Below are 25420 nucleotides of genomic sequence, written 5' to 3'. Positions count from 1 at the left end.
CTTTTGTGGTTCCATACAAATGTTGGGATTACTTGTCCAGTTTTGTGAAAAATGCCATGGGTATTTTGGTAGAGATTGCATGAAATCTGTAGATTGCTTTGGGTAGTATGGACATTTTAACAATATTAATTCTTCCAATGCTTCTTTCACCTCGTTGGTTAAGTTTACTCTTAGATATTTCATTCTTGATGCGATTGTTTTTTTACTTCTGCTTTCTGATAGTTTATTATTAGTGTATAGAAATGCAACAGATTTCTGTATATTAATTAATCTTGTATCCTGCAGCTTTGCTGAATTCCTTTATTAGCTCTAACAGTTTTTTGTGGAGACTTTAGTTTTTTCTTGATATAGTATTGTGTCATCTGCAAATAGTGATAGTTGTACTTCTTCCCTTCCAATTTGGATGCCTTTTCTTTTTCTTGTCTGACTGCTGAGGCTGGAACTTCCCATACTGTGTAAATAGAAGTGATGAGAGTAGCCATCCTTGTCTTGCTCCTGATTTTCTAGGAAAAGCTTCCAGCTTTTCACTGTTGAGTATGATGTTATTGTTAATGTTTATCCTTTTTTTAAAATAAATTTATTTATTTTATTTATTTGTTTTTGGCTGCGTTGGGTCTTCGTTGCTGTGCGTGGGGTCTTTGTTGCTGTGCGTGGGCTTTCTCTAGTTGCGGCGAGCAAGGGCTACTCTTTGTTGCGGTGCACAGGCTTCTCATTGCGGTGGCTTCTCTTGTTGCGGAGCACAGGCTCTAGGCGCGCGGGCTTCAGTAGTTGTGGCTCGCGGGCTCTAGAGCACAGGCACAGTAGTTGTGGCGTATGGGCTTAGTTGCTCCGCGGCATGTGGGATCTTCCCAGACCAGGGCTCGAACCCGTGTCCCCTGCATTGGCAAGTGGATTCTTAGCCACTGCACCATCAGGGAAACCCCTACTGTTTATTCTTGATAAGAGATTTGTGTGCCAAAATGCTTTAAGAAAACTTGTAAGCCTCTTCTTGCAAGTAAAATATATTAAATATTAGAATATTAAAGGTATATTGGAGCTTCCCTGGTGGCGCAGTGGTTGAGAGTCTGCCTGCCAATGCAGGGGACACGGGTTTGAGCCCTGGTCTGGGAAGATCCCACATGCCGCGGAGCAACTGGGCCCATGAGCCACAACTACTGAGCCTGAGCGTCTGGAGCCTCTGCTCCGCAACAAGAGAGGCCGCGATAGTGAGAGGCCCGCGCACCGCGATGAAGAGTGGCCCCCACTCGCCGCAACTGGAGAAAGCCCTCACACAGAAACAAAGACCCAATACAGCCAAAAATAAAAATAATAAATAAATAATAAATAAAAAATTTAAAAAAGAAGGTATATTGAAGTAGTGCTACAATAAAATCTGTTTACTTTGTTGAACCCACTATTTCAAAAATATTTGACTCCAGTATGCCCTTTTCATAGTTTCAATATTTCAAAAATATTTGACTCCAGTATGCCCTTTTCATAGTTTCAATAACAGAATATTAAAAACACAGTATTTTTTTTTTTTAATGTAGATAAGATTCTGAGGATAGGGAAAGTGAAGTGGGTGAGGCATTGGCATTTTATGTTCTGTTCCCTGATATTCCTTGGAGTTCTGCTTTTATTTATTCAATATAAAATTCTGTTGGATAAATGGCTTGATGGCTGCCATAAGAAAAGTTGAAAATCATCTTATATAAGTTTTGAAGCCTAGAAAAATCATAATAATGTTGAAAATTGCTATCAATTTATTTTATGCTACTTTTCTACTTGCAAATACTTTCTCCAGTATATCTCATTTTGAGGGAAATTGTGGATTAGGCTTTAGACCTCTTTAATTTGATTTGATGGAGCATTCAGATTGTAGTTAGAATTTCCATTGGAGGAAAAAGGAACTTGGTCCTAATAAGATGTTGTGCAAATTAAAAATTTTTCACCTGTGCTGCTTTTAGGGACTTGAATTATGAAATAAATTCTGTTTTGTTTTGAATCTGGTTTAAATTAGGTACGGTTTATAGTTTTATTTTCCCAAGTTTTACTTTTAGTAATTTTAGAGATTAATTTCAGAGAACAATTTGAAAGGAATTTTTAAAATGCTGACAATGTTTTATTGAGGTATAATATACATACAGTAAAATTCCCAGCTAAGTGTACAGCTTGATGTCTATAACAAATGTATATACTCAATTAATTATTATCCAGATCGAGGTAGTGAACATTTCCAACATCCGAGAAAGTTTCCCTTTCTAGTCATTTCCGAGGCTCCCTTCCCCTCACTAGAAGGCAACCACTATTCCAATTTTTGTCATATAGGTTAGTTTTTCCTTCAACTTTCTACCTGGATTCACTTGTATGTATTCTTTTTTTTGCCTAGCTACTTATATTCTACGTAATATTTTGAGATTCATCTATGTTGTGTGTGTTAGAAGTCTGCAGTTTAAACAAAAAAAATGCTGAATAATTCATCCATTCTTTTGTTGATTGATGTTTGAATTGTTTACAGATTTTGGTTCTTATGCATAAGCTCCTCTTATACAAATATTTATGGACATATGTATGTATTTGTTCTTGGTCTTAGAGTTGGTGTATGTTTACCTATAGAAAACTACCAAACTTTTCCCCAACCATTTTACACTCCCACCAGCAAAGTATGATTAATTGCAGTTGCTTTTCTTTTTTTTACCAACACTTGGTTTGTCTGTCCTTTTTAATGTAAGGCATTCTGATTGGTTTGTAATGTACTGTATTTTGGTTTTAAAGGCAATTTTGAGTGTTTTGAATTTCTTGAAAATTTTTTCTAGATCATTTCAAAGGTGGTCAATCTGGATTAAATCAATCTAAGAACTTTTTAGACCCTAAGGAATTAATGGAATTATTAAAATCTAGAGATTATGAAAGGTAAGATTGTTTTAATTTTAGAAAAATATAATGCATAGTTTTGATTTATCATATAGATGTGAGTATCTTGTTTCCTTATAGGGAAGTAAAAGGATCAAGAGAGAAGGTCATTAGTGATAAAGATCATATAGATGTGAATATCTTGTTTCCTTATAGGGAAGTAAAAGGATCAAGAGAGAAGGTCATTAGTGATAAAGATCTGGAGTTGTTGTTAGATCGAAGTGATCTCCTTGGTAAGTATCTCTCATGGTTTTACTTATTATTTTTACAGAAACTTTGAAACATATACATAAGTAGAGAGAATAGTATAATATACCTCTGTGGATAATTCATTCTGCCGTTAATAGTTTACAACATTTAGCCAATTTTATTTCATTGCCATTTTCTTTAATCAGAATGTTAAACTCATGACATTTTACCCATAGCCACTTTCTTAGGCATCTTCTACTGAGAAGAACATGTTTTTAAACATAGTCACTATGTCATTATTACATTTAAGAGAGTTGGCCCTAAAACCTTAATATCAGCTAATACCCAGTTCATATCCAGATTTCTCCAGTTGTCTCAAATCTTCTTATGGTTTGAATCAGGATCCAAATGTCATTGTTTGCTATATCTCTTTTCTTCTATATCACCCTCCTCACTTTTGTTTTTCCATGCCATCGATTTGTTGGAAAAACTGGGTTATTTGTCCAATAAAATGACCTGCATTCCGGAATTGGCCGACTCCCCCCCCCCCTTACCCATTGTCTTTTTTTTTTAATAAATTTTTTAATTTTAATTTTTATTTATTTTTGGCTGCATTGGGTCTTTGTTGCTGCGCACGGGCTTTCTCTAGTTGCAGCAAGCAGGGGCTACTCTTCGTTGCGGAGCACAGGCTCTAGGCACTCGGGCTCAGTAGTTGTGGCTCGTGGGTTCTAGAGTGCAGGCTCAGTAGTTGTGGCTCACGGGCTTACTTGCTCCACGGCATGCGGGATCTTCCCAGACCAGGGCTTGAACCCGTGTCCCCTGCGTTGGCAGGCGGATTCTTAACCACTGCGTCACCAAGGAAGTCCAGGAAAAGGATTCTTAAACAGGGTACAAAACTCTCAAACTAAATGAAGAGATTAATAGATTTTATTAACTTAAAGGCTTCTGTAAAAACAAACAATACCGTAAACAGATAAGAGACAAACCACAAATATTTGCAGCACACGGCACACAGGAAATGTTTATCATATATAAATAACTGAATATCAACAAGAAAACTGGACAACTTAAGAGCAGACGATTACCGGGAGAGAAAGAAACAGCCAGCGAACATAAAAAGATACTTCAGGGCTTCCCTGGTGGCGTAGTGGTTGAGAATCTGCCTGCCAATGCAGGGGACACGGGTTCGAGCCCTGGTCTGGGAAGATCCCACATGCCGCGGAGCAACTGGGCCCGTGAGCCACAGCTACTGAGCCTGCGCGTCTGGAGCCTGTGCTCCGCAACAAGAAAGGCCGCGATAGTGAGAGGCCCGCGCACCGCAATGAAGGGTGGCCCCCGCTCGCCGCAACTAGAGAAAGCCCTCGCACAGAAACGAAGACCCAACACAGCCAAAAATAAATAAATAAATAAATAAATAAAATTAAAAAGTGTTTAAAAAAAAAAGATACTTCAATCTCCCTGGAAATCAGAGAATGCAAATTAAAACCAGTAGTGATTTCATTCCAATAGCTATCATATTGACAAAAATGTAAAAGATTTCATATTAGCTATGGGAGTGTATAAAGATATATTTTCATGGTGTTTTGCTTTCCTGCTTTTAAACTAACCGTAATTGGGCTTTTTTTTTTAATATCTCTCAGAACATAATTCAGATTGGTGTTGTTTATTGCTGTGTATCTGTATATCTTAAATACAGCAGAAGTGATTTTGATTAGCAAACTGATGTTTCAGTTTGTTTGTTCCCTGGAGGACAGTTCTAGTTTTAATAAGAGTGTACTTTTTTGCTAAAGTGGCCCACATTTCTGTGGATTTGAAAATTTTGGACAGATGACTCACTTTTCATAAAAACATAGTGGACCTCTCTTTTAAGATTTCTTTTTAAGTTCTTATACTTAAAAAAAAAAAACTTGTTTATATATTTTTCTCTTAGATCAAATGAATGCCTCAGGACCAATTAAAGAGAAGATGGGGATTTTCAAGATACTAGAAAATTCTGAAGATTCCAGTCCTGAATGTTTGTTTTAAATTGGAGCTAAAAGAATGTCTTTAAAAAGTTCTTGTTTACATCTAGTGATCTGTATTGGTGTTAAAATCCCGATTTTTCACTCTACTTCTTTGATTATATCAGTTTACATAATATAACTTGTACCATTGCATAAGTTTCTGAGCCTTATTAAGAGCAAAGACATATTCATAGTAAGTTTCAGTTAATTTTTCAGACTCGATAGTACTCTTGGGTATAGGCTGATGTGTCTGTCCTTAACCACTGCCAGATTTATACAGTCTTCCTGTGGAAGTTTAATGTCTTTCCCCCACCCTCCTTTTTAGCAGTACAGTTCATGGGCTTTTGGTACTTCAGTTATGGAGTAGGCTTTGGATGGGGGAAAGATTGGGATTATACTGTCTATTGTTTAAATAAGAAATGGTTTGATTTTTAGGGTCTCTTTCTATAAAATAGTTTGCCAAATAAATGTTTGTTATAAGATGATCTCATCAGATTATTTTTTCAGATAAATAATGGCTCAGGTGAAATAATAGCAAAAGTCTTGACTGGCATTGCGATTCAACATTATGGTAACTCTTTCATTCATTAGTACTATACACATATGTCATATAAAGATTTCAGCTGGACCTTGGGTCAATGCAGAGAAGGCTCTGGAAGAAATTATAGGTTCTTGACAAAAGACCAGAAATTGGAAGTGGCAGTGTACCATGCAAACCAAGAATGGAACAAGAGAAAAGGGACCCTGAAAATTTATAGCAGGGAGAGGTTAAAATAAGGCTTAGGAATATAAGTAACACAAGATCCATAACAGAGGAGCAGAATGGGAACCATTTAGGCTCTGTATGTATATGAAAACTGAATGCTCCCTGAAGCATACATTTTTGTGTAGGTTGTTATTCTTGCTGCCATGTATATTCAAATGTAGATGAGATTCTCTCTGCCTTAGGGTAATGGAACCTAGGACTCAGAAGAAAAACTATTTTGAGAGACTATTCAGCCAAAGGAAAGAATAGACTACAGAGTGGATTTTTTCAAAGTGGAAATGTTTACCAATCGCTGACAAATCATCATCGTAACCTTAGTTGGTTGCTTAGTAGTCATACTAAGTTTTCCTAATCCATTCTCTTACATTGAGCTCAAATGATTATTTCATGGGTTTATCTCTGTCCTCACATTTCTAATACCTCCTCCCTCTGGCCTTGCTCCCTGTCCACACAGAGAAAATAAAAATGATCAGAAAAGAACTTGGCCACCACTGCATCTGTAAACCTACCAGCATCTGTGCCCATGTATCGTTTACTTTTATGCATATAGTCTGTCCTAGCTAGAGCCAACAGAAAGGCCCCATTTCTTGTTTTACAGCAAACTCCTTGAAAAGTCTGTATTCACTGACTTGTTTCGCTTCCATTTTTTTCCTAAACCCATTCCAGTCAGATTTTTAAAGTCTCCAGTGACCTCTCTCTACGACCTCATTTACTTGATCTTTCAGCAGCATTTCACATAGTTGTTTAATTTCCACTAAACCATTTCTTTAGTTTGCTAGGTTTTCAGCAGACACATTTGCCTGGTTCTTCCTACTTCTCTGGTTCTTTCTCAATCTCCTTTGCTCTCTGGTTCTTTCTCAATCTCCTTTGCTATTTTTTTCTTATGTCTTTGACTCCTTAACATTAGAATCTCCCAAGTGGGCTCCCTTGATGGTCTTGTTGCTTTAAATGCCAACTGTGTATTAAATTAAACGCCAGCTATGTGGTGATGACTCAGGTTTATATCTCCAGCCAGAATCTTTCTCCTGAACTCACTTCCAACTGCCTACTTGATATTTTTACTTGGTTGCCTGATAAACGATCCCAAATCTGAACTGTATGAACTTGTTCTCCAGCCCTTTAAGACTGTTACCTCCCATGCGGTTATTTTTCAACTTCTGAAATCTTGTGTTGTCATCTCCTGTGTTTTCTTTTCTGGGAGTTTAATGACTCTTTCATCCTTTTATTGTTATTTTAGTTTAAGGGGCAAGAGGAACAGATGTATTCACTCCATGATACTGAAACAAATGCTCCCTGCTTCATCTGTATAAAAAGGTATTCTCAGACCAGGATTTGTCTTCCCTCACTTGATCAAATTGCCAAGAAAAATACTTCATTAGCTTTATTGTTCGGTGAGTCATTCTTCTGTATTATGAGGCAGTTCCTGAATGTACTGAGAGGTATAGTGAAAGTGGTACTTGAACATTTCCAGGCAAATATGTTTGATGGAATCTTTCACTGATGTCTTAGCAATTGTATTTGATTTTTTAGTCTTAGAACTTTGAAGTAATACTTTATGAAAAGCCTGAAATGCACTAATGTTTATATTCAAAACATTAAATAAGTGCTTCTGGTTTTAAATTCTGTACTCTTACTTCATAAGATTGTTTTGGTTTTGAGTTTTTTAAGTTAATGCTACTTAAGTTTTTATGATTCTATTTGCTGTATTAGTCAGTACATCTTCACAAATAACATACTATGTATTAATACTTTATCATTGATTATGGTTATAAAAATCAAGCCCAAGGAATCATATTTATGAGTAAAATTAAAGATACCTTTTGGTCTTTATTTCTTTGGAATCACTTACTGTTATCACTTGGTTTACAGCCATTGCTACATTCAGAGAAGAGGTAACTTGTTGAAATCTAGTGAAGCTTGTCTTTCCATTATATACATTTTACGTCTCTAACTTAGGTAATGATTTTAACTCTAAACAGGTTTGATTAAAAGTCGAAATGACTTTTAAAGTGAATTATAAAAACAAATTTTTACATTTTTATTTCTGGCTTAGAGGTGGCAAACTAAGCTTAAAATACGACATGTTGTAATGTAGTCCTATGGTGCATATCTAGGACATGAGTTTGACAACAGCACCAAGCAGATGGCAGCCAGATGCAATAAAAATACTGTCTCTCTTAGATGTTACTTGGTACCAATATAATTGGAAAGTATGAACACTCACAGGTAGCTGTACTTGACTGTATAGTAGTTGGTCATTCATGTGATCTATAGTGTACTTGTTATACATTTTGTTTAGATCTGATTGAAATGAATACACATTTTAAAACTCAAATTCCTGAGCTATGTCCACAGGTTCCAGTGGAGAAATGCAGCCCTAAAGGATAGATTAATTTTTCCATAATTTTTCCTGATCTCCCTTTCACAAATCTATCTCCTCCAGTCAGATCAATCTACAGATCAGCCCCCAAGTCACATCTCTGGGTCTTTTTTATTTCTTCCTCTGAGTCTTAACTACTTTTTAGATTCCTCTATATCATTAACTGTTTGCTTAAATGTCACCACCTGAAGAGGTCTTTGATAGTGGGGGGATTGTGTGAGCCGTTCCTCTTCTCTAAAGTATTTCAGGATGTTTATAAAATAAGGTGTGCCTGCTTTCTCATTTTCAGTACTCACCACCACCCTCCACACCTATACAATTAAGGTGCTCAGATGAACATTTCATTTCTTCTTAGCTTTAAAAAGTTAGTTAAAGAAATATAAAAATAGCACAGTTATTATAGAAACATGGCAAGTTTCATTTTCACTTTTTATTGAGATATAACATCTCAATAAAGAAATCTTATACTCAGTTTGGTGTATCCACTGTGTAACTTACCATCCAGATTAAATGGGGTATTTCTTTAAAGAAGGCTCTCTGCCCTCCTAATTAATAACCCTACCCCAAGGTAACCAGTCTTCTAATTTTCATCACCACGGACTAATTCTACATAGCAAAATCTATGACAGGTATGCAAATTAGTGAGGTTTGGGAACCGTTAACCAAAAAACATTTCTCAGTGCCAATGAAAACCTCTGGTGAGAACAGATCAATTATATAGTTATCTTACCCCTCTTTTCTCTTGCTCTCTGTACAATTTATTACTGGATTTTTGAATAAGGATTTTAGCTGCTGCCGCCACCACCAATACTAAGCGTATTTCTCTGGATACTTGAAAGATATGAAGTGAATCTCATCTTATCGTTTCATCAAAATGAGATCTCTGACATGACTACCTTGTGCTGGGGAACCAGGCATGGACTCATTTGGGAGCATGGGGTGCAGGAGGCTTTCCTTTACCCTATTTATCTCACCACCAAGGTTATACCTGCTGTGTTCCTACCTTTTTCTCCACCTTCCAATGAATTCTCTTTATACCAGTACTAGGGTGTATGACAAGTGATAATAGAATATTATACTACTTGGTACAAGACAGGTTTAATCTTTTCATGGGAGAGAATGGAAGCTTAAGTTCTGCATGGACCTGAAGATAGGTACCAGCGATGCTAGAGGTAATCCTAAAAATTAATAATTGATCAACTCATTACTTACTGTTTGGACTTGTTCCGTCACATTCCTCACTCAGATGTGTGAGTGGTTGGCTCCTTGGCATTCAGGTATCAGCTTGCATTTCACTTCAGAATGAATGTCCCTGATCCTCCCCCCAAAGGACCACACTTGCCAATCTGTCAGCCTCTCATCATCTCCACGAGATTGGGTACTTTATCTGTTTTGTTGACTACATAAGAGAGCGTGTTGGAAACATGAAGCAGGAATAAAGTTAGAATCATCCAGTGAACAAACTGAATAAAGAAATATTGTTCCCTAGAATTAAAGAAAGATGAAAGATCTCAGATTAGATTATCAAGCGCTAAACAGAAAAGATAAGGAAAACTATACTATAATACTATACTAAACAGAAAAGATAAGGAAAACTATACTTCCGGATTCATTATAGATAAAATAACATCAAATGCAAAGAGAGTCTTCTAAAACCAGATCACTCACAAAGGAACAAAGATCAGGTGGACAGCAGATGTGTTATTTTAACAGTAAAATAAGACTTAAAAATTTCAATGTGTTGAAAAAAAATCCAAACCTAGAATCACATCTGTTTAAATGTGAGGGAACAGTGAAGATATTTCAAGGCATACAAGTTTTGCCATGCAAAAAAGTAAAGTGAAACCAGCCTAACATAGAATCCACATTTCTGACATGGCTCGTTAGTACCTCACTGAGGATCACCCTAATTCAGTAAGTACTTCAAAATGTAGCCCATTAAAAAGATTTTTTTTTATTGAAGTATAGTTGATTTATCAAAAAAAAAAACACAATCAAAAAGTGGGCAGAAGATCTAAATAGACATTTCTCCAAAGAAGACACAGATGGCCAACAGGCACATGAAAAAGTGCTCAACATTGCTAATTAGAGAAATGCAAATCAAAACTACAATGAGGTATCACCTCCAGTCAGAATCATCAAAAAGCCTACAAATAATAAATGCTGGGGAGGGTGTAGAGAAAAGGGAACCCTCCTACATTGTTGGTGGGAATGTAAATTGGTACAACCACTATGGAGAACAGTATGGAGGTTCCTTAAAAAACTAAAAATAGAACTACCATATGATCCTGCAATCCCACTCCTGGACATATATCCAGTGAAAGCTATAACTTGAAAAGGTAAATGCACTCCTATGTTCATAGCAGTACTATTTATAATAGCCAATACCTAAATATCCTAATATATACCTAATATGGACAGATGAATGGATAAAGAAGATAAACACACACGATGGAATACTACTCAGTCATAAAAAAGAACAAAATAATGCCATTTGCAGCAACGTGGGTGGATCTAGAGATTATACCAAAAGAAGCCAGAGAAAGACAAATCATATGATATCACGTATGTGGCATCTAAAATATGGTACAAATGAACCTATCTATGAAACAGAAACAGACTCACAGACATAGAGAACAGACTTGTGGTTGCCAAGGGGAAGGGTTAGGGAGGGATGGAGTGGGAGGTTGGGGTCAGCAGATGTAAGTTAATATATACGGAATGGATACACAACAAGGTCCTACTGTGTAGCACAGAGAACTATATTCAGTATCCTATGATAAACCATAATGGAAAAGAAAATAAAAAACCAGAATGTATATATATGTATAACTGAATCACTTTGCTGTACAGCAGAAATTAACACAACATTGTAAATCAACTATACTTCAATTTAAAAAATTTAAAAAACAAACAAACATAGCCTTCACCCCTTGTGTGGTGCAGCTCTTGGTTTTGATTTCTCATGGGTGACCTTTTTCTCCATACCCAAGGTCCTGCCGGGACTGACAGTGAAAGTCTTCACTTTCCTACATTGGTGGATAGAATCCTTTTAATCCTTTTTTTAATAGAATGAAGCAGTCTTGTGAACATCCAGGTCTTATGCAGTTGTTTCAAAACTTACTGCCCCATTTTGAGGCAATAATTCTGTTCTGTCCTTGCGCTTATGAGTCAATTCTGTACTCCACTCTTTATCTTTTGGGTTCTGGCACCTGAATATTTGCCTTTCTTTCCTTTGAGTTTGTATAAAAGTATTTTCGTAATATTTTATGCAGCATTTATATGTGTTTATAGTTGGTGGGGAGCCATTCACGTCAGCTCTGTCTACCATGTTTCTTTGGGTTTATCTTGATATTATTTTATGATTGTTGAAGTTGAATAGTTAGTGAATTTATTTCTTTTCTTGCTTGTAATCCAGTGATTACATGCAAAGCTATACAATTTATATATTGATAAATACTGGGCATTTAATGAGATTTACTTGTAAATAGTTGGGATTTTACTTTTAGAATCTTTTCACACCTATGATTATTAAAATTAGAATCTTTAATTTGAAAAAGATTCTAATTATTTAAATTAGAATCTTTTCACACCTTAATTATTATTTAAGATGTTTTAAAATATTTTGAACAGTACTGTCAAATGGTGGGTGGATTTTTTTTTGGTTAGACTTTAAAAAATGAATTCTGATTTCATTGCACTGGGATCAGTGAATGTTGCTAGAATAACAGTGTTGCTTTTGCTGGTCGATTAAGATATTCTTTGTGGCCTAGTAAGTAGTTAATTTTTGAGAGAGCTTTGCTAGCAGCTTTGTCCTGGAGCACATGTAAGGTCAGCTGCACCAAAAGCTTTCAAGTTTGACTTAGCTGTTCCATTCTTTAATGAGGAGGTTGACTGTCTATGCCCTGTAAATTCTGCCTAACTACCCCCATTCTACTTGCATCACATCTAATTTCCCATCAGCCAAAGAGAGTCGCAAGCCCAGAATCATAGTTGGGGGGCACTGTAAAGTTATATGGCAAAGGTATGGGTACAGGGACGGATGAGGCATTTATGCAAACCATCACTGAGAATTATTTCTTACTCTCAAACGCAAGTAAATACAAAACCAGTTGGAGACAGTTGAAATTGTTTTTGGAAGCCTTGTGATATTTGGTTAGTTCTGCCCAGTCTTCAAAGCTTTGTTCAAATACCATTAATTTTTCTTGATTCCATTAATTTTTCTTGATTCTCACAACAAGGTATTTTCATCCCTTTCAGATTTCTACAGATCCTTTTACCTTTTTTAGGACACTCATTATTCAGTACCTTATAACTCTCCGAGAATATGCATTTTATTCTTGACTAGAGAATAATATCCCGAGGACCACTTTTTTTTTTTTTCCTGAAAAATTTCCTTAATTCCTAATCCAGACCCTGGTGTGCAGTAACTGTCCAATAAATATTTACTGAATAAACACAAGAATGAGCAAATGGAAGAAAGATTAAGCAAACCTTCAGAGAGGGTTTTTGGACATAAGAAAATCCCTTAAATCCTGTGAGAAGTCCTTGTAAGTTCTAATTATAATTCTTTTCTTCCTACAAGGAAAATGCTCAATTTCCAGTAATGTTAATTTAAAACTGACCTTATCTGAAGTGTTTCTTTAAAGAGAAACAGACACAAATCACACCCAGACTTCCCAGTGACAATTTATTTCTCCTGGAGAGGTAGAATTCCATACTGTATATAAATGCATATGATGTTTGAATTATGAAGCTAATCTCATAGTAACTAGGTAGATTTCTGAAACCAAAGGGTTTTCTTCAATTGTCTGTAAAGATAATCTTAAAATCCTTTAAAGTCTGGTGTTTGCAAAGAGCCAATTTCATCATTCAAAAGTGTCTACTTCTATGAAGCTCTAGAAGAGCTAAAACTAATGTATTGTGCTAGAAACCAGAGCAGTGGTCGCTTCTGAGGATGGGGATTGCCTGGAAAGGGGGTGAGGGAACTTTCCAGGGGAATGGAATTATTCTACATCTTGATAGTGTGTGGTTTACTCAGGTGTTGGTGTTTATCAAAACTGACTATGTTGTATACTCAACTCTTATCAGAAGGCCCCAGTGTCCCCAGATGAGCAAGATGTTAAAGGCTGTTTCCAAAAGGAAAGGTGTTTCAAGTACCTGAAAATAAACCTTTTCTCATGCCCATTCTGATTTAGACCGACCATGTGTTTATACTTGCCCTTTCAAGGCATAGCTAGGCTTTATGCTTTGCATTATGATTACAATATTAATCTTGACAAAGATGATTTCTGATGACAAAATATTTAAGACAAGACTGGTAAATGCATGTGCAGAAACTCTCCAGTCTTTAAAAAATCAAACCATTCTTTCCAAATAACTTTTTTCCCACTCCTTCCTAAACTAATACATGTTCTATGTTGATAGTGTCAAAACATCAGATACTTTTAAGAAAGAAAAGAAAGAAAAGGAAAAGAAAAATCACTTATGATTTCACCACTCAGCGACTACTGTTAAAAACCTGGGGGCTAATTCCTTCCCACACTTTTCTTTGTGAACATATATGTGTTTACATGTTTTCTTTCAAATGGAAGTTCTCTGTATGTTCTTTTCAACATACCTTTTTAACTTGATACATACTGAACATTTTGCGGTCAAGACTGTTCCTGACTGAGTAGAAAAGGGGTGAAGCCAGACTGGGAAGTGGCGGGAAGGGAGTGAAGACACAAGGACTGGCCCTGAGGCGTCTCACCATCACTCTGCCCCTCCTTGTCACCGTCTGCTTCTGCAGAGAGGGCTGTGCCTCCTGGGATGGGTGCCTGCAGTGCTGCTTGTCAGAGAAGGAAAAAGCCAACTTTCTTTCAGGGAATCCTGGCTGCACTGACCACAGGAAGCAAAAGGGAGCATGTGCAGAGGGGGATCTGCTTGCCCACAGTGTGTTTTCAGCCAGCTTGGAAATACTTAAGCCCTTTGTCAGGGAGATATGAAGCAGAGTTTTGAGTTACATGCTGTTATAATCATCTAAAGGGCAATGTTTGTTTGTTTTAACCAGCAAATTGCACGTTATCCTACTTCAGAAAAATTTTGTCAGAAGCCAGCTAGTAGACAAAGAAAAAGTGCTATAGTGACCGTTTAACGATAATGCCAGCTAACGTGTGTATAGTGCTACCACGTGCCAGGCCCTGTTCCAAGACCTTTACCTACACTAAATCTTTCAATATAAATCGTTACAAGGCCATCTGTTAGGGACACCTCCCTGTCAGAGTTCAAGTGACCAATCCAGTATGCTTTTTTTTCCTTTAAAAATTAAAGCTTATCAAATAACAGCAGAACTGTTCTCTAATAGCTGCTTTTATTCTTATGTATTTTAGGGAAAGATCATATAGGTTGGTGCCATCTTTTGCCAGATTTCTACTGTTATCAATTGCTTCCTGGGTTTTTTTCTACTTTTTTTCTCTGTGAATCTGTCCTCAGCTCTTCTTTCTTTAAAATAAATTGCCTTGGAGCTTGCATAACCTGTTAACTCTGTGTTTAGGCCTCCAGTTCAGCCACTGAATGGCTCCACTGGTCAGTGTGGCTTCTGACGTGTCCCTGAGCCCTTTCATCTTTCACTTGACAATGAATGGAAAAAGTTTTCTTGGTGGCTCCAGTCTTTCTCTCCAAAGAATATAAAAATTCCGTTGCAGACTTAGAATTACAATGTTTCAGTTGAGAAGGAACTTTATTTAGGGATTAGCTAACTCAAAGATTTCCTGTTATTGATAGTAGTGGCTTAGTAGATACAAACTTGTTTTTGATTGATTATAACCATCTCATTCCATAAACAAACTCTTATTTGCCACAAGTAAGTGCCATGAAATTGAAAGAAGATCTCTCAATGTGCAAGCTGGCGGACAATCTCAGAATTTAGCCCTGAAATTTGTACTAAAAATGGTTATACGTGGCAATATATGAAAAGACCACAAGGTGGCATAATTTCCCCAATTAAAACTGACCTTCCCGGTTCTATTTCAGTCTTTCTATTTTACAAGGTTAAGATTTCCATTTTACTTATTTTATTTTGCCTGTTGAAAAAGGGAAAGAACAACAATTCACTAACTCCTGTATCTGTAACAGCAAGGGAGATTTCTAAGTTATTTCATTATGTTTTAAAGAATCTTCTCTTTTTCTAATTATAAAAGTAACAATTTCAGAAAATTTGGAAAACACAGAAATCATGTTCCTTATCTCTTTCTATGTGCACAATTAAAAGCACATACATACTTACACTCTCAGGATCACATTGTATATAAAACCTAGCAAATTGTTTTTCCTAGTAAGAGTATAAGATTTACAATTTATATCTATAATTATTTTCCAAGAATATTATTGAGTACATACTAAATTATTTTACAATATACATGGATCATTATTATTTTAAAGTAATTGTCTATTATTGGATAAGTGTTGGATATATAGCGCCATCTCCTATATAGGTCTTTGTAAGTCTCTGATTTGCTTCTTGGGATACATTTCTGTAAGTCTGAAGGTGTGAACATTTTCTAGGCTTTTGATAAATATTGTCTAGGAATGATTTGCCCATTTTAACAACATTTACCCATTTACCTAGCACTGTGTGTGTGTTAATTTGTTCAACCAATTTTGTTAAATCTGGAGTTGTAAATATATGTAAGGCTTTTAATGCATATTGTCTAGGAATGATTTGTGTATATATCTATACTTCCACAAAATTAGAACAGCACTTACCTACTTGAACCAAGTAGTGTGCTTATGTATTCATTTATTCATTCATTCATTTTTTTATTTTTTCAATTCATTTGTGTGTGGTTGTGTGTGCGCATTTTCTTTTCATGTCAATGTGTTTCTTACTGAAAGTGATAGTAAAAAAAAAAAAGTGTTTAAAACCCTGATCATGTGGTTACTGAGTACCAAAATTCCTACCAGAGTTCTGTAACATATTATTCCTCTGTTCAGGGACCCTAGAGAACAAGAAGTCTCCTGGCTTCATTTTACTGATAAGGAAACTAAGGCTAGAGAAGAAAGCAATCTTCCCAAAGATGACAGGGCAGAAGCCAGACTCAGAACCAAGATCTCTTGGCTTCCTATACTGAATCCTTTCCATTCTACCATCCTACATAAATGAGCCAGGCATCTACCAAGGGGTGTCTCTGATTAGGTTAGTGATCAAGGCAGGAACTAGGAGAGTAAAGAAAATGAATGAAGACAACTGGAAATATTGGGGCCTCATATAAAGTGGTGAGGACATACCCCTTCTAAAATTATTATTATTATTTTTTTTAAACATCTTTATTGAAGTATAATTGCTTCACAATGGTGTGTTAGTTTCTACTTTATAACAAAGTGAATCAGCTACAGATAAACACACGTTCCCATATCTCCTCCCTCCCGCATCTCCCTCCCTCCCACCCTCCCCATCCCACCCCCGGAGGCGGTCACAAAGCACCGTGCTGATCTCCCTGTGTAAAATTATTGATGTTAAAAATTTAAAAACAAGATTTCTGTGGCTAGTAAGGAGTTTATAACATTGGTCTAAGGCCTTTTTATGGAATAACCAAGCAGTTCCCCACAAGGGCTGAAATTCTATGACATTTATTGAAATACTTTTAGAAAAAAAGCCTTTCTTCCTGTGAATAACTTTGTGATCTCTTCATCAGATTCCTTAGGTCGAATGAAGCTAAGAGCATCAGCATAGGCTTGAGCAGCCTTAACTTGAGGTGTTGGGATAGTAAAATTCTGGTGTACCAGTTGATGCCAGGAAAGAGCGACTAGACTAGGACAGGGCCCTGCAGTGGGGACTCTCATGATGTTGGACTGAGACAGAAATCATAGGAGCAGTTCACAAGGTTACCTAGGAGCAATCTGTCTTGTTGCAAACTTTGTCTAAGTAATGATAATGATAACGTACCTTGGGGCATGTTCATTAACCACTCTGCTCTACAGAATCCACATCATCTGTTCTCGCTATTACTGTATCTATCACCCATTACTTAGTTTTATAATATGTCTTGATTTCTGGTAGAGTAAAACTTCCCTTCTCCTCTTTCTCGTTCTACCCCCTCTCCATTCCCCTCAACTGTTTCCTCCTTCACCTTTTCCCTCCTGCTCCTCCTATTACTGGGATTTGCATTTATGTGGGAACATAAATTTCCTTTCCTTTACGAAAAGGAAAAAAAGCTTGTTGGGGCTTTGAGATTGCACTGAATCTACTGATCAGTTAGAAGAGAATTAGCATCTACACAATATTGGCTCTTCCAATCAGTGGACTTGGTATATAGCCCTATACTTATTTAGATTTTCTTTCATGCCTCTCAATAAAGTGTTATAGTTTTCTCCAGAGAATTTTTTCATGTAATGGTTAGATTTATTATGTACATGATTTTTTTGTTATTATAAATAATAATTAAAAATTTAATGTCCTCTTGCCTCTGATATAAAAAGACAATATAGACAATTGCATCAAAAAGAATAAAATACCTAGGAATAAGTTTAACCAAGGAGGTAAAAGACTTGTACACTGAAAACTGTAAGACACTGATGAAAGAAATTGAAGGAGACACAAATAAATGGAAGGATATCCCATGCTCATGGATTGGAAGAATTAATATTGTTAAAACGTTCACACTACTCAAAGCAATCTACAGATTCAATGCGATCCCCATTGTAATTCCAATGGCATTCTCCACAAAAATAGAACAATCCTAAAATCTGTATGGAATCACAAAAGACCCCAAATAGCCAAAGCAATCTGAGAAAGAACAAAGCTAAAGGCATCACACTCCCTGATTTCAAACTATATTACAAAGCTACAGTAATCAAAACAGATATGTAGATCAATGGGACAGAATAGAGAGCCTAGAAGTAAACCCATGCTTATATGGTCAATTAATTTACACCAAAGAGCCAAAAATATACGATGGGGAAAGAACAGTCTCTTCAATAAATAGTGTTGGAAAACTGGACAGCCATATGCAAAAGAATGAAACTGGACCACTATCTTACAACATACACAAAATTAACTCAAGGTGGATTAAAGGCTTTAATTTAAGACCTGAAACCATAAAACTCCTAGAAGAAACCATAGGTGGTAAGTTCCCTGACATTAGTCTTGGCAATAAATTTTGGATCTGACTCCAAAAGTAAAGGCAACAAAAGCAAAAATAAACAAGTGGGACTATATCAAACTAAAAAGCTTCTGCAAAGCAAAGGAAACTATCAACAAAATGAAAAGGCAACCTACTGAATGGGAGAAATTTGCAAATTATATATCTGATAAGTGGTTAATATTCAAAATATATAAAGAACACATTCAACTCAATAGCAAAAAAAACCAAACAATGTGATTAAAAAATGGGCAGAGGATCTGAATAGACATTTTGCTAAAGAAGACATACAGATGGCCAATGGACACAAGAAAAGATGTTCTACATCACTAATCATCAGTGAAATGAAAATCAAAACCATGAGGTTTCACTTCACACCTGTTAGAATGGCTATTATCAGAAAGTCAACAATAACAAGTGTTGATAAGGATGTGAAGAAAAGGGAACCCTTGTGCACTGTTGGTGGGAATGTAAATTGGTGCAGCCACTATGGAAAACAGTATGGAGCTTCCTCAAAAGTGTAAAAATAGAACTACCATACGATGCAGCAATTACACTTCTGGGTATTAATCTTAAGAAAATGAACACACTAACTTGAAAAAACAGGTGCACCCCCATGTTCACTGCAGCATTATTTACAATAGCCAAGATATGGAAACAACCTAAATGTCCACTGAAGGATGAATGGATAAAGAAAATGTGGTCTATGTATGCAAGAGATTACTATTTGGCCATAAAAAAAGAATGAAATCTTGCCATTTGCAACAACATGGATGGACCCTGAGGGTATTATGCTAAGTGAAATAAATCAGACAGAGAAAGACAAATGCCATATAATCTCATTTATATGTGGAATCTAAAAAAAGAAAACAACAAAAAAACCCCAAACAACTAAGCTCCTAGATACAGAGAACAGTTTGGTGGTTACCAGAGGTGGGGGCTCAGGGAGGGCAAAATGTGTGAAGTGGTTAAAGGGTACAAACCTTAAGTTATAAAATAAAAAAGTCATGGGGATGTACTGTACAGCATGGTGACTATACATGCCGCGGAGAAACTAAGCCCGTGCGCTACAGCTACTGAAGCCTACGCGCCTAGAGCCCATGCTCCACAACAAGAGAAGCCACTGCACTGAGAAGCCCATGCACTGCAACGAAGAGTAGCCCCCGCTCACTGCAACTAGAGAAAGCCCACACGCAGCAACGAAGACCCAACGCAGCCAAAAATAAATAAAATTATTTTAAAAAATAATAATACTGTATTGCATATCTGAAAGCTGCTAAGAGAGTAAGTCTTTAAGTTTTCATTATGGGGAAAAAAATTCTGTAACTATGTATGGGGACGGATGTTAACTAGACTTATTGTGGTGATCATTTTGCAATATATACAAATACCAAATCATTATGTTGTACACTGGAAACTAATATAATGTTGTATGTCAGCATACCTAAAAAATACAATATAGAAACATAATTTCTTTTTTATTGAGGTGAAATTTAGCAACAGGGGATTGTACATATCTTAACTGTACAATTTGATGAGTTTTGATCAATGCTAACACCCATGTAACAACCATCTGATCAAAATATAAAACATTATAACTACCCCTGTAAGTCCCCTTATGTCCAATCCAGTCCATCAATGTCCATAATTGTCCTAAAACAATACTTTTCTATTTCTATAGATTAATTTTTCCCTTCCTTGAAATTCATATACCTGTGTGTAATAACAGTTTGCCAGTTTCGTGGCAGCAAGGGGCAGTACCTACACCCTGGAGCCTGCTGAAATTATTCAAACACCTAATCTTAAGCTTACTAATCATACCTACCCTGTCTTGCTCATTCCTTCCCACGAAAACCAGGATAAAGGCTTTCGCCCATGCTTTCCTTTCACCCCCCTCTGCCTCCTGACCGACCAGGGAGCGTCCACATGTGGCCCTGCCTGGTGTGCTGTGCCTCCTGTTTCTAGGGAGCTGTGGGCAACAATTTCTTCCTTCGTGACAGCCATTTCTGTGTCTGCGTGTCTTACCATACCTGATTAAAACAAATCCCAGGTACGTTTTATTTTTTTTATTTTTATTTTAATTTTTTTAGTGAAACAAGTAAAGTGTTTATTAGGAGGGAAAAACCAGGTACACTTTAATGTAAGTAGTTTTTACAAACAAATTCAGGTTTTCTACCTATAAATTCATATCTTTTGTGAAGAAGGAAAATTTTACTTCTTCCTTTTCAATGTTCTTTTCTGTTTTCTTTTTTTTTTTTTGCCATACTTCACTTACTAAATCCACTATCTAATGTTGAGTAGAGGTGATGAGTGCTTGCCTTGTTCTCCACGGTGTGGGGAAATGTTTCCATGTTTCACTGATAAAGATAGTGCTAACTCAAGACTCTTTACAGATGTACTTTATCAATGGAGGAACTTTCCCTCTATTCCAATTTTGCTGGGGGGTTTCTCCATAATGATGGTAATGATTTTCTTCCAAATTTCCCCAAATCTATTGAGGTGAATTTTTGTTCTATCTTTTTTGCTTAGTTGACAAGAGTGGACTTAAAATTTGTGTTTTATTTTAAAGGTTATATTGCATTCCTGTTGATAAATGCCTCTTGGTCATGATATTATGCTTGTTGCTGGATCAATATATTTTGTTAAGACAACGTGAGCATGATCACAACCATATTGGTGTGTAATTCTATTTCTTTTTTTTTTTTTTTTAATTTATTTATTTATTTACTTATTTTTGGCTGTGTTAAGTCTTCGTTTCTGTGCGAGGGCTTTCTCTAGTTGTGGCGAGCGGGGACCACTCTTCATCGCAGTGCGCGGGCCTTTCACTGTCGTGGCCTCTCTCGTTGCGGAGCACAGGCTCCAGACGCGCAGGCTCAGTAGTTGTGGCTCACGGGCCTAGTTGCTCCGCAGCATGTGGGATCTTCCCATACCAGGGCTCAAACCCGTGTCCCCTGCATTGGCAGGCAGATTCTCAACTACTGCGCCACCAGGGAAGCCCGTAATTCTATTTCTGAGTGATGTCTTTCCCAGGTTTGGTGTCAGGGTAATAATTGGTTTCTACAAAACATCAGAAAGTGTTCTTCCTTCCTCTACTTTCTGAAAAGGCTGGTATAACTTTGATGTTGGTTCTTCCTTCAATGTGATAGAATTCATGAAGAAAGCCCCTTGAACTCAAAGCTGACTTTGTGGGGTTAGTTTTGATTATAAAATCAATTTCTTTGACCAACATGACTTTTTAGATATTCTATTTGATCCTGTGTCATTTGCGTGAATTTTGATACCTAGTGCATCTTGGGGCCTGTCCTCAGATGAAAAGCTGCACTCTTAAGAGATCTCACTCCTTGCAGTTCCTTTTTCTCAAGTAATCCCTTCTAGGATCTATTTGATTTGGGTGGCCCTCGGAACGTGTTCTGTGAACTGTTTTCTTATGAAAAACTTGCCCAGACTGAATCATTGTTATCTGTGAGAAGGTGAGATAGATTAGCTAGCCCACTTTCATGAGAAAGTGAAACTCTCCCATCACACCACTGAACAGAAATGAAAGGGCCCCTCTTGCTCAACAGCACCACCACTGCTGCTTCAGGATGAGAAATGGGAACAGGTCTGGGCAACATGTTTATCCTGATTCAAAGACTCTACTCATATTGGAAGCTCCCCAGGATCACCGTAGGCAGTTCCTAATGTTGGACCCAGGTACAGATGGGGAACCTGAGACTTGGTGGTGGGCAGGGGGCATGCGATTTCTCCAGCCTCATGATGGCTGACACAAAGGATCTGTGTCCCCTTAAGACTATGACAGCTGCTCTGCCCTGAGTGTTTGTGGCTCTGGACCAGACTCAGGGCTGTTGATTGTAGCATGGGACTGGCCTGGGCCTGAGACTCAAGACACTTTGCCCAAATACCTGAGACTTCAGTTGTGTGCTCTGCTTCCACACCCGTCCACGTGCCAGCCCTGGGGATACACCTGACTCTGTGTCAGCCCTGCTACTGGGCAGAGCTGCCTCCATACCTCGTCCTCCAGTACCAAGGCCCCCACCCAAGCTCTTGGGGCAAGATCCCACTGAGGACCTCAGCACGTGAAGCCTAAAGACACCATTCTGAAGAGGGAATTATACTGGGATAGGTCCATCTTTGCAGTGAAGAGTTTGAGGGTCCCCAGTAGCCACCAGGTCTCCTGGTGAGTTGGGGCAGAGGCAAGAAGTGATAGCCTGAGGCTACCTCCCTCTTCATGGAACATCTACAGTTAGTGCAGCCCCTTCCAGAGCTCCACACAGCCAGAGGGCACTAGACGTGGATGGGTCCAGTCCTGCTGGACTCCCACTCCACAGACTGCCCTCTCCACTCAGTCACCACACACTAGTCATTTAAAAATTCAACCATAATTTACTGAGACCAAGAAGCAATTTTCAGCTCTTTCTTGTAACACTGGTAGATAGAAACATTAACAGAGAAAAGTATTTTTAAATTTCAAGTGCCTTTGTGGATTAAACTGCTCACAGATATTGTATTGTTTAAACAAAAATGAACTGACTCATCAAAGAAATATCTACTGCTTGTTATTTCTAGATGTATGATATAATGGGAATGACTTAAACTGAATCGATCCTGAAATATTAGTATCAGGATGAAAGAAAGTAAAACCACTTGCCAAAAGTGAGCTTTGTATTCTAAAAATAAATACATGCATAGTTCCAAAATATTTTGAGGAAAATAAGAAACTCAGTGACATAAAAGTCTACCAGTGTATTAGGATTTTTATGACTAGTGTCATGAGGGAAGCCACAGGTAACACACTTCAAATTTCAGAATGGCAGTGTCCAGGGAAAAAAGCCAGGCCATGGTGGACAAAAAGGCAGACAAAAACCCCTTGGTAGGATCTGATTCAGAGGGGTGTATTCAGGCTTCCTGGGGTGGTGGTGAATATCCTCTTGCCAGGAGCTCCCCCCTTAGACTCACAGTAAACGTGGGTTGGGGAACGGAGCTGCAGGGGGAGGTCAGCCTGGCACTCAGGGGGAGGGTCTGAGGAAAGGGAAGCAGCACCCATGCACAGAGATTGGGGAGCAAATGGTCCTTTGGGATCATCAGATGTCCAAGGAACCACTTCTAGGAGCTCAAGTTTAATCACAGGGTTTTTCTTTGTCTCAGGTTTGCAACCTCTTCTCTGTAGATGATGAAGTTTCATTCAGTTCCCTCCAAAACTCTCCTGAGGTTTTAGTTCCACAGACAGGCTGCCTCTGTGAAGAAGAAACGATTCTTGCCAGCTTTTTTTTTGAGATCTTTGAATTGTTTCCTGTAGGTCTTGAGCTCATCATTTTCATGCATCGTTAGGTCATTTGCTTCAGAACTTCCCATTTCTTGCTGCCAAGTCACGATCTGCCATGACAGGTCATTCTAAGTTGCTCTTCTTCTTGTCTCTGTTAAAGCTCAGTCATTTCATTTCCTCCCTCCTCAGGATGTTGATCTGCCCATTTGATTGAAGATTCTTCAGTCTGGACACCTTCATGATGATCTGTCAGGTGGGCTTTTTCTTCTCTTTTTTAGCCATGTGGGTGTAGGATAGATTGTTCTTGCTATTTTGAATGTCTGAATATGCATTTGACTTTGGAGCATCCTGCAGAGACATGACTGGACTCTACACTCAGGCTCACAGTGGAGACCTTGAGCCTTCTTTGCAGTCGCCCACAGTAGTTTTAATTGTGATTTAGCTTTTTCCACTTTTTTTGATAGAATTGGTTTCATCTCCCAGAGGCTAGATCTTTTTTTTTTTTTCCCTCAGGAACAGATATCAACCGTTCTTGGTCTGAATAGTGAGGATTTTCTTTCCCCCCATGTTTTATTACAACACATATGATGTTCCTCATCATAGGGTTGAACAAGTCCAGGTCACCAGACTTTTCTGCATTTGCATCCTCTTCCCTCACAGGATGAAACTTGTCAGGAGCATTACATTTTGCTACAGCTTGTGCTGAACTGCTGACTGGCAGATTCCTTGTTTCCCTGTAGAGAAAGCCATTCTTTGACTACCTGAAAAATTCTGCCTAAAATCAAGAGAGCTATGAACACCTGAACCATCCCAGCACACTCCACTGTCTCCCACTGATATCCAGGGACAGCGAGACTGGGTGTCTCACTGTCAGTGCATTCTGCCAGGAAACTCTTCAGCATTTGCCACGATTGCTCCAGGTCCACATCCCTACCAGGAAGTGGTTCCTCCATAGTGGCTCCTGAAGCAGAGTCCCCTATACAGCTGCTCCCGTGGCCAGCTGGACCACACCACACTGTGGAGATCACCGAGCTGGGTTCTGCCCAGAATCACTCCTGTGACAGGTAACTGGGCAGACCATGCCTGCAGAGGGTTGAGTGAGCAGTACCAAAGCAATGGAAACTCACACACCCTCCACCCTGCCCTTGGCATTTTCTTTTCTCTACTTACACTTCTCCCTCTGTGGCCCCAGCAGGCCCATCCAATCCTCTAGGCATGCTGTACCCTCAGCCTGGAAAGATCTTCCTCCCATTGCCAATGCGGGGTCACACCCCTTCCTTAACAACTGTGTTCACTTGCCCCTACGTCCTCAGTGCTCAGGGCAGGGCCTGACTGGGATTAGGGGCCCAGTGCTCCATGTATTTTTGTGAGAGGAATACATGAATGAGCATTTGAAGGAAGGAAAGAAGGAGAAAGCCATCCTTTGCCATCGCTGGAGATTCATACCTCATGTTCTGCTGACCCATCAGGCAGTTAAAACTCTGGTCGATGCAGAATGAAGGAGAGATACAATTAAAAATGTCGAACAAATGTTAATAACAGACGACCATGTAATGTTGATGAAAATTCACCATTTTGGACTATAAAAGATCCTCAACTTAAAAAAAATTAAATAGTGTAATGGAGATCATTTCCTGTAATCCAATTTCAGGATAATTAAAAACAAAGTGTGAAGTAAGTAAAACAACTGCTTGGAGATTTCAGAACTCTCCTAAGTAATCTTTGGATCAGGGACTTCCCTGATCCAGTGGTTAAAACTCTGCGCTTTCACTGCCGTGGACCTGGGTTCAATCCCTGGTCGGGGAA

The 25420-nt window shown here is 38.0% G+C and overlaps 2 protein-coding genes across 3 annotated transcripts in view; both read left to right on the top strand.

Annotated features, from left to right (window-relative positions):
- The window catches only part of HELLS (helicase, lymphoid specific), a 39127-nt gene extending 33561 nt beyond the window's left edge, over positions 1 to 5566 (top strand). The window contains exons 20-22 of one of the 2 annotated variants that reach the window (XM_036829690.1): positions 2796 to 2892; positions 3049 to 3125; positions 5012 to 5566. In XM_036829690.1, the coding sequence (XP_036685585.1) occupies positions 2796 to 2892; positions 3049 to 3125; positions 5012 to 5106 (269 nt within the window). In that variant the 3' untranslated portion in view covers positions 5107 to 5566. Of the gene's footprint in view, positions 1 to 2795; positions 2893 to 2973; positions 3126 to 5011 lie in introns of both variants that reach the window. The other variant, XM_036829689.1, reaches the window with a different exon arrangement.
- A 17554-nt stretch (positions 5567 to 23120) lies between these two features.
- LOC118882389 (cytochrome P450 2C18-like) overlaps positions 23121 to 25420 on the top strand; it is a 65112-nt gene continuing 62812 nt past the window's right edge. The window contains 1 exon segment of the mRNA XM_036828065.1: positions 23121 to 23136. Coding sequence (XP_036683960.1) covers positions 23121 to 23136 — 16 coding nt within the window.

Source organism: Balaenoptera musculus, chromosome 16 (assembly GCF_009873245.2).
Source record: "Balaenoptera musculus isolate JJ_BM4_2016_0621 chromosome 16, mBalMus1.pri.v3, whole genome shotgun sequence".
NCBI classification, from domain to species: Eukaryota; Metazoa; Chordata; class Mammalia; order Artiodactyla; family Balaenopteridae; genus Balaenoptera; species Balaenoptera musculus.
This window is presented reverse-complemented; position numbering and strand designations above follow the sequence as displayed.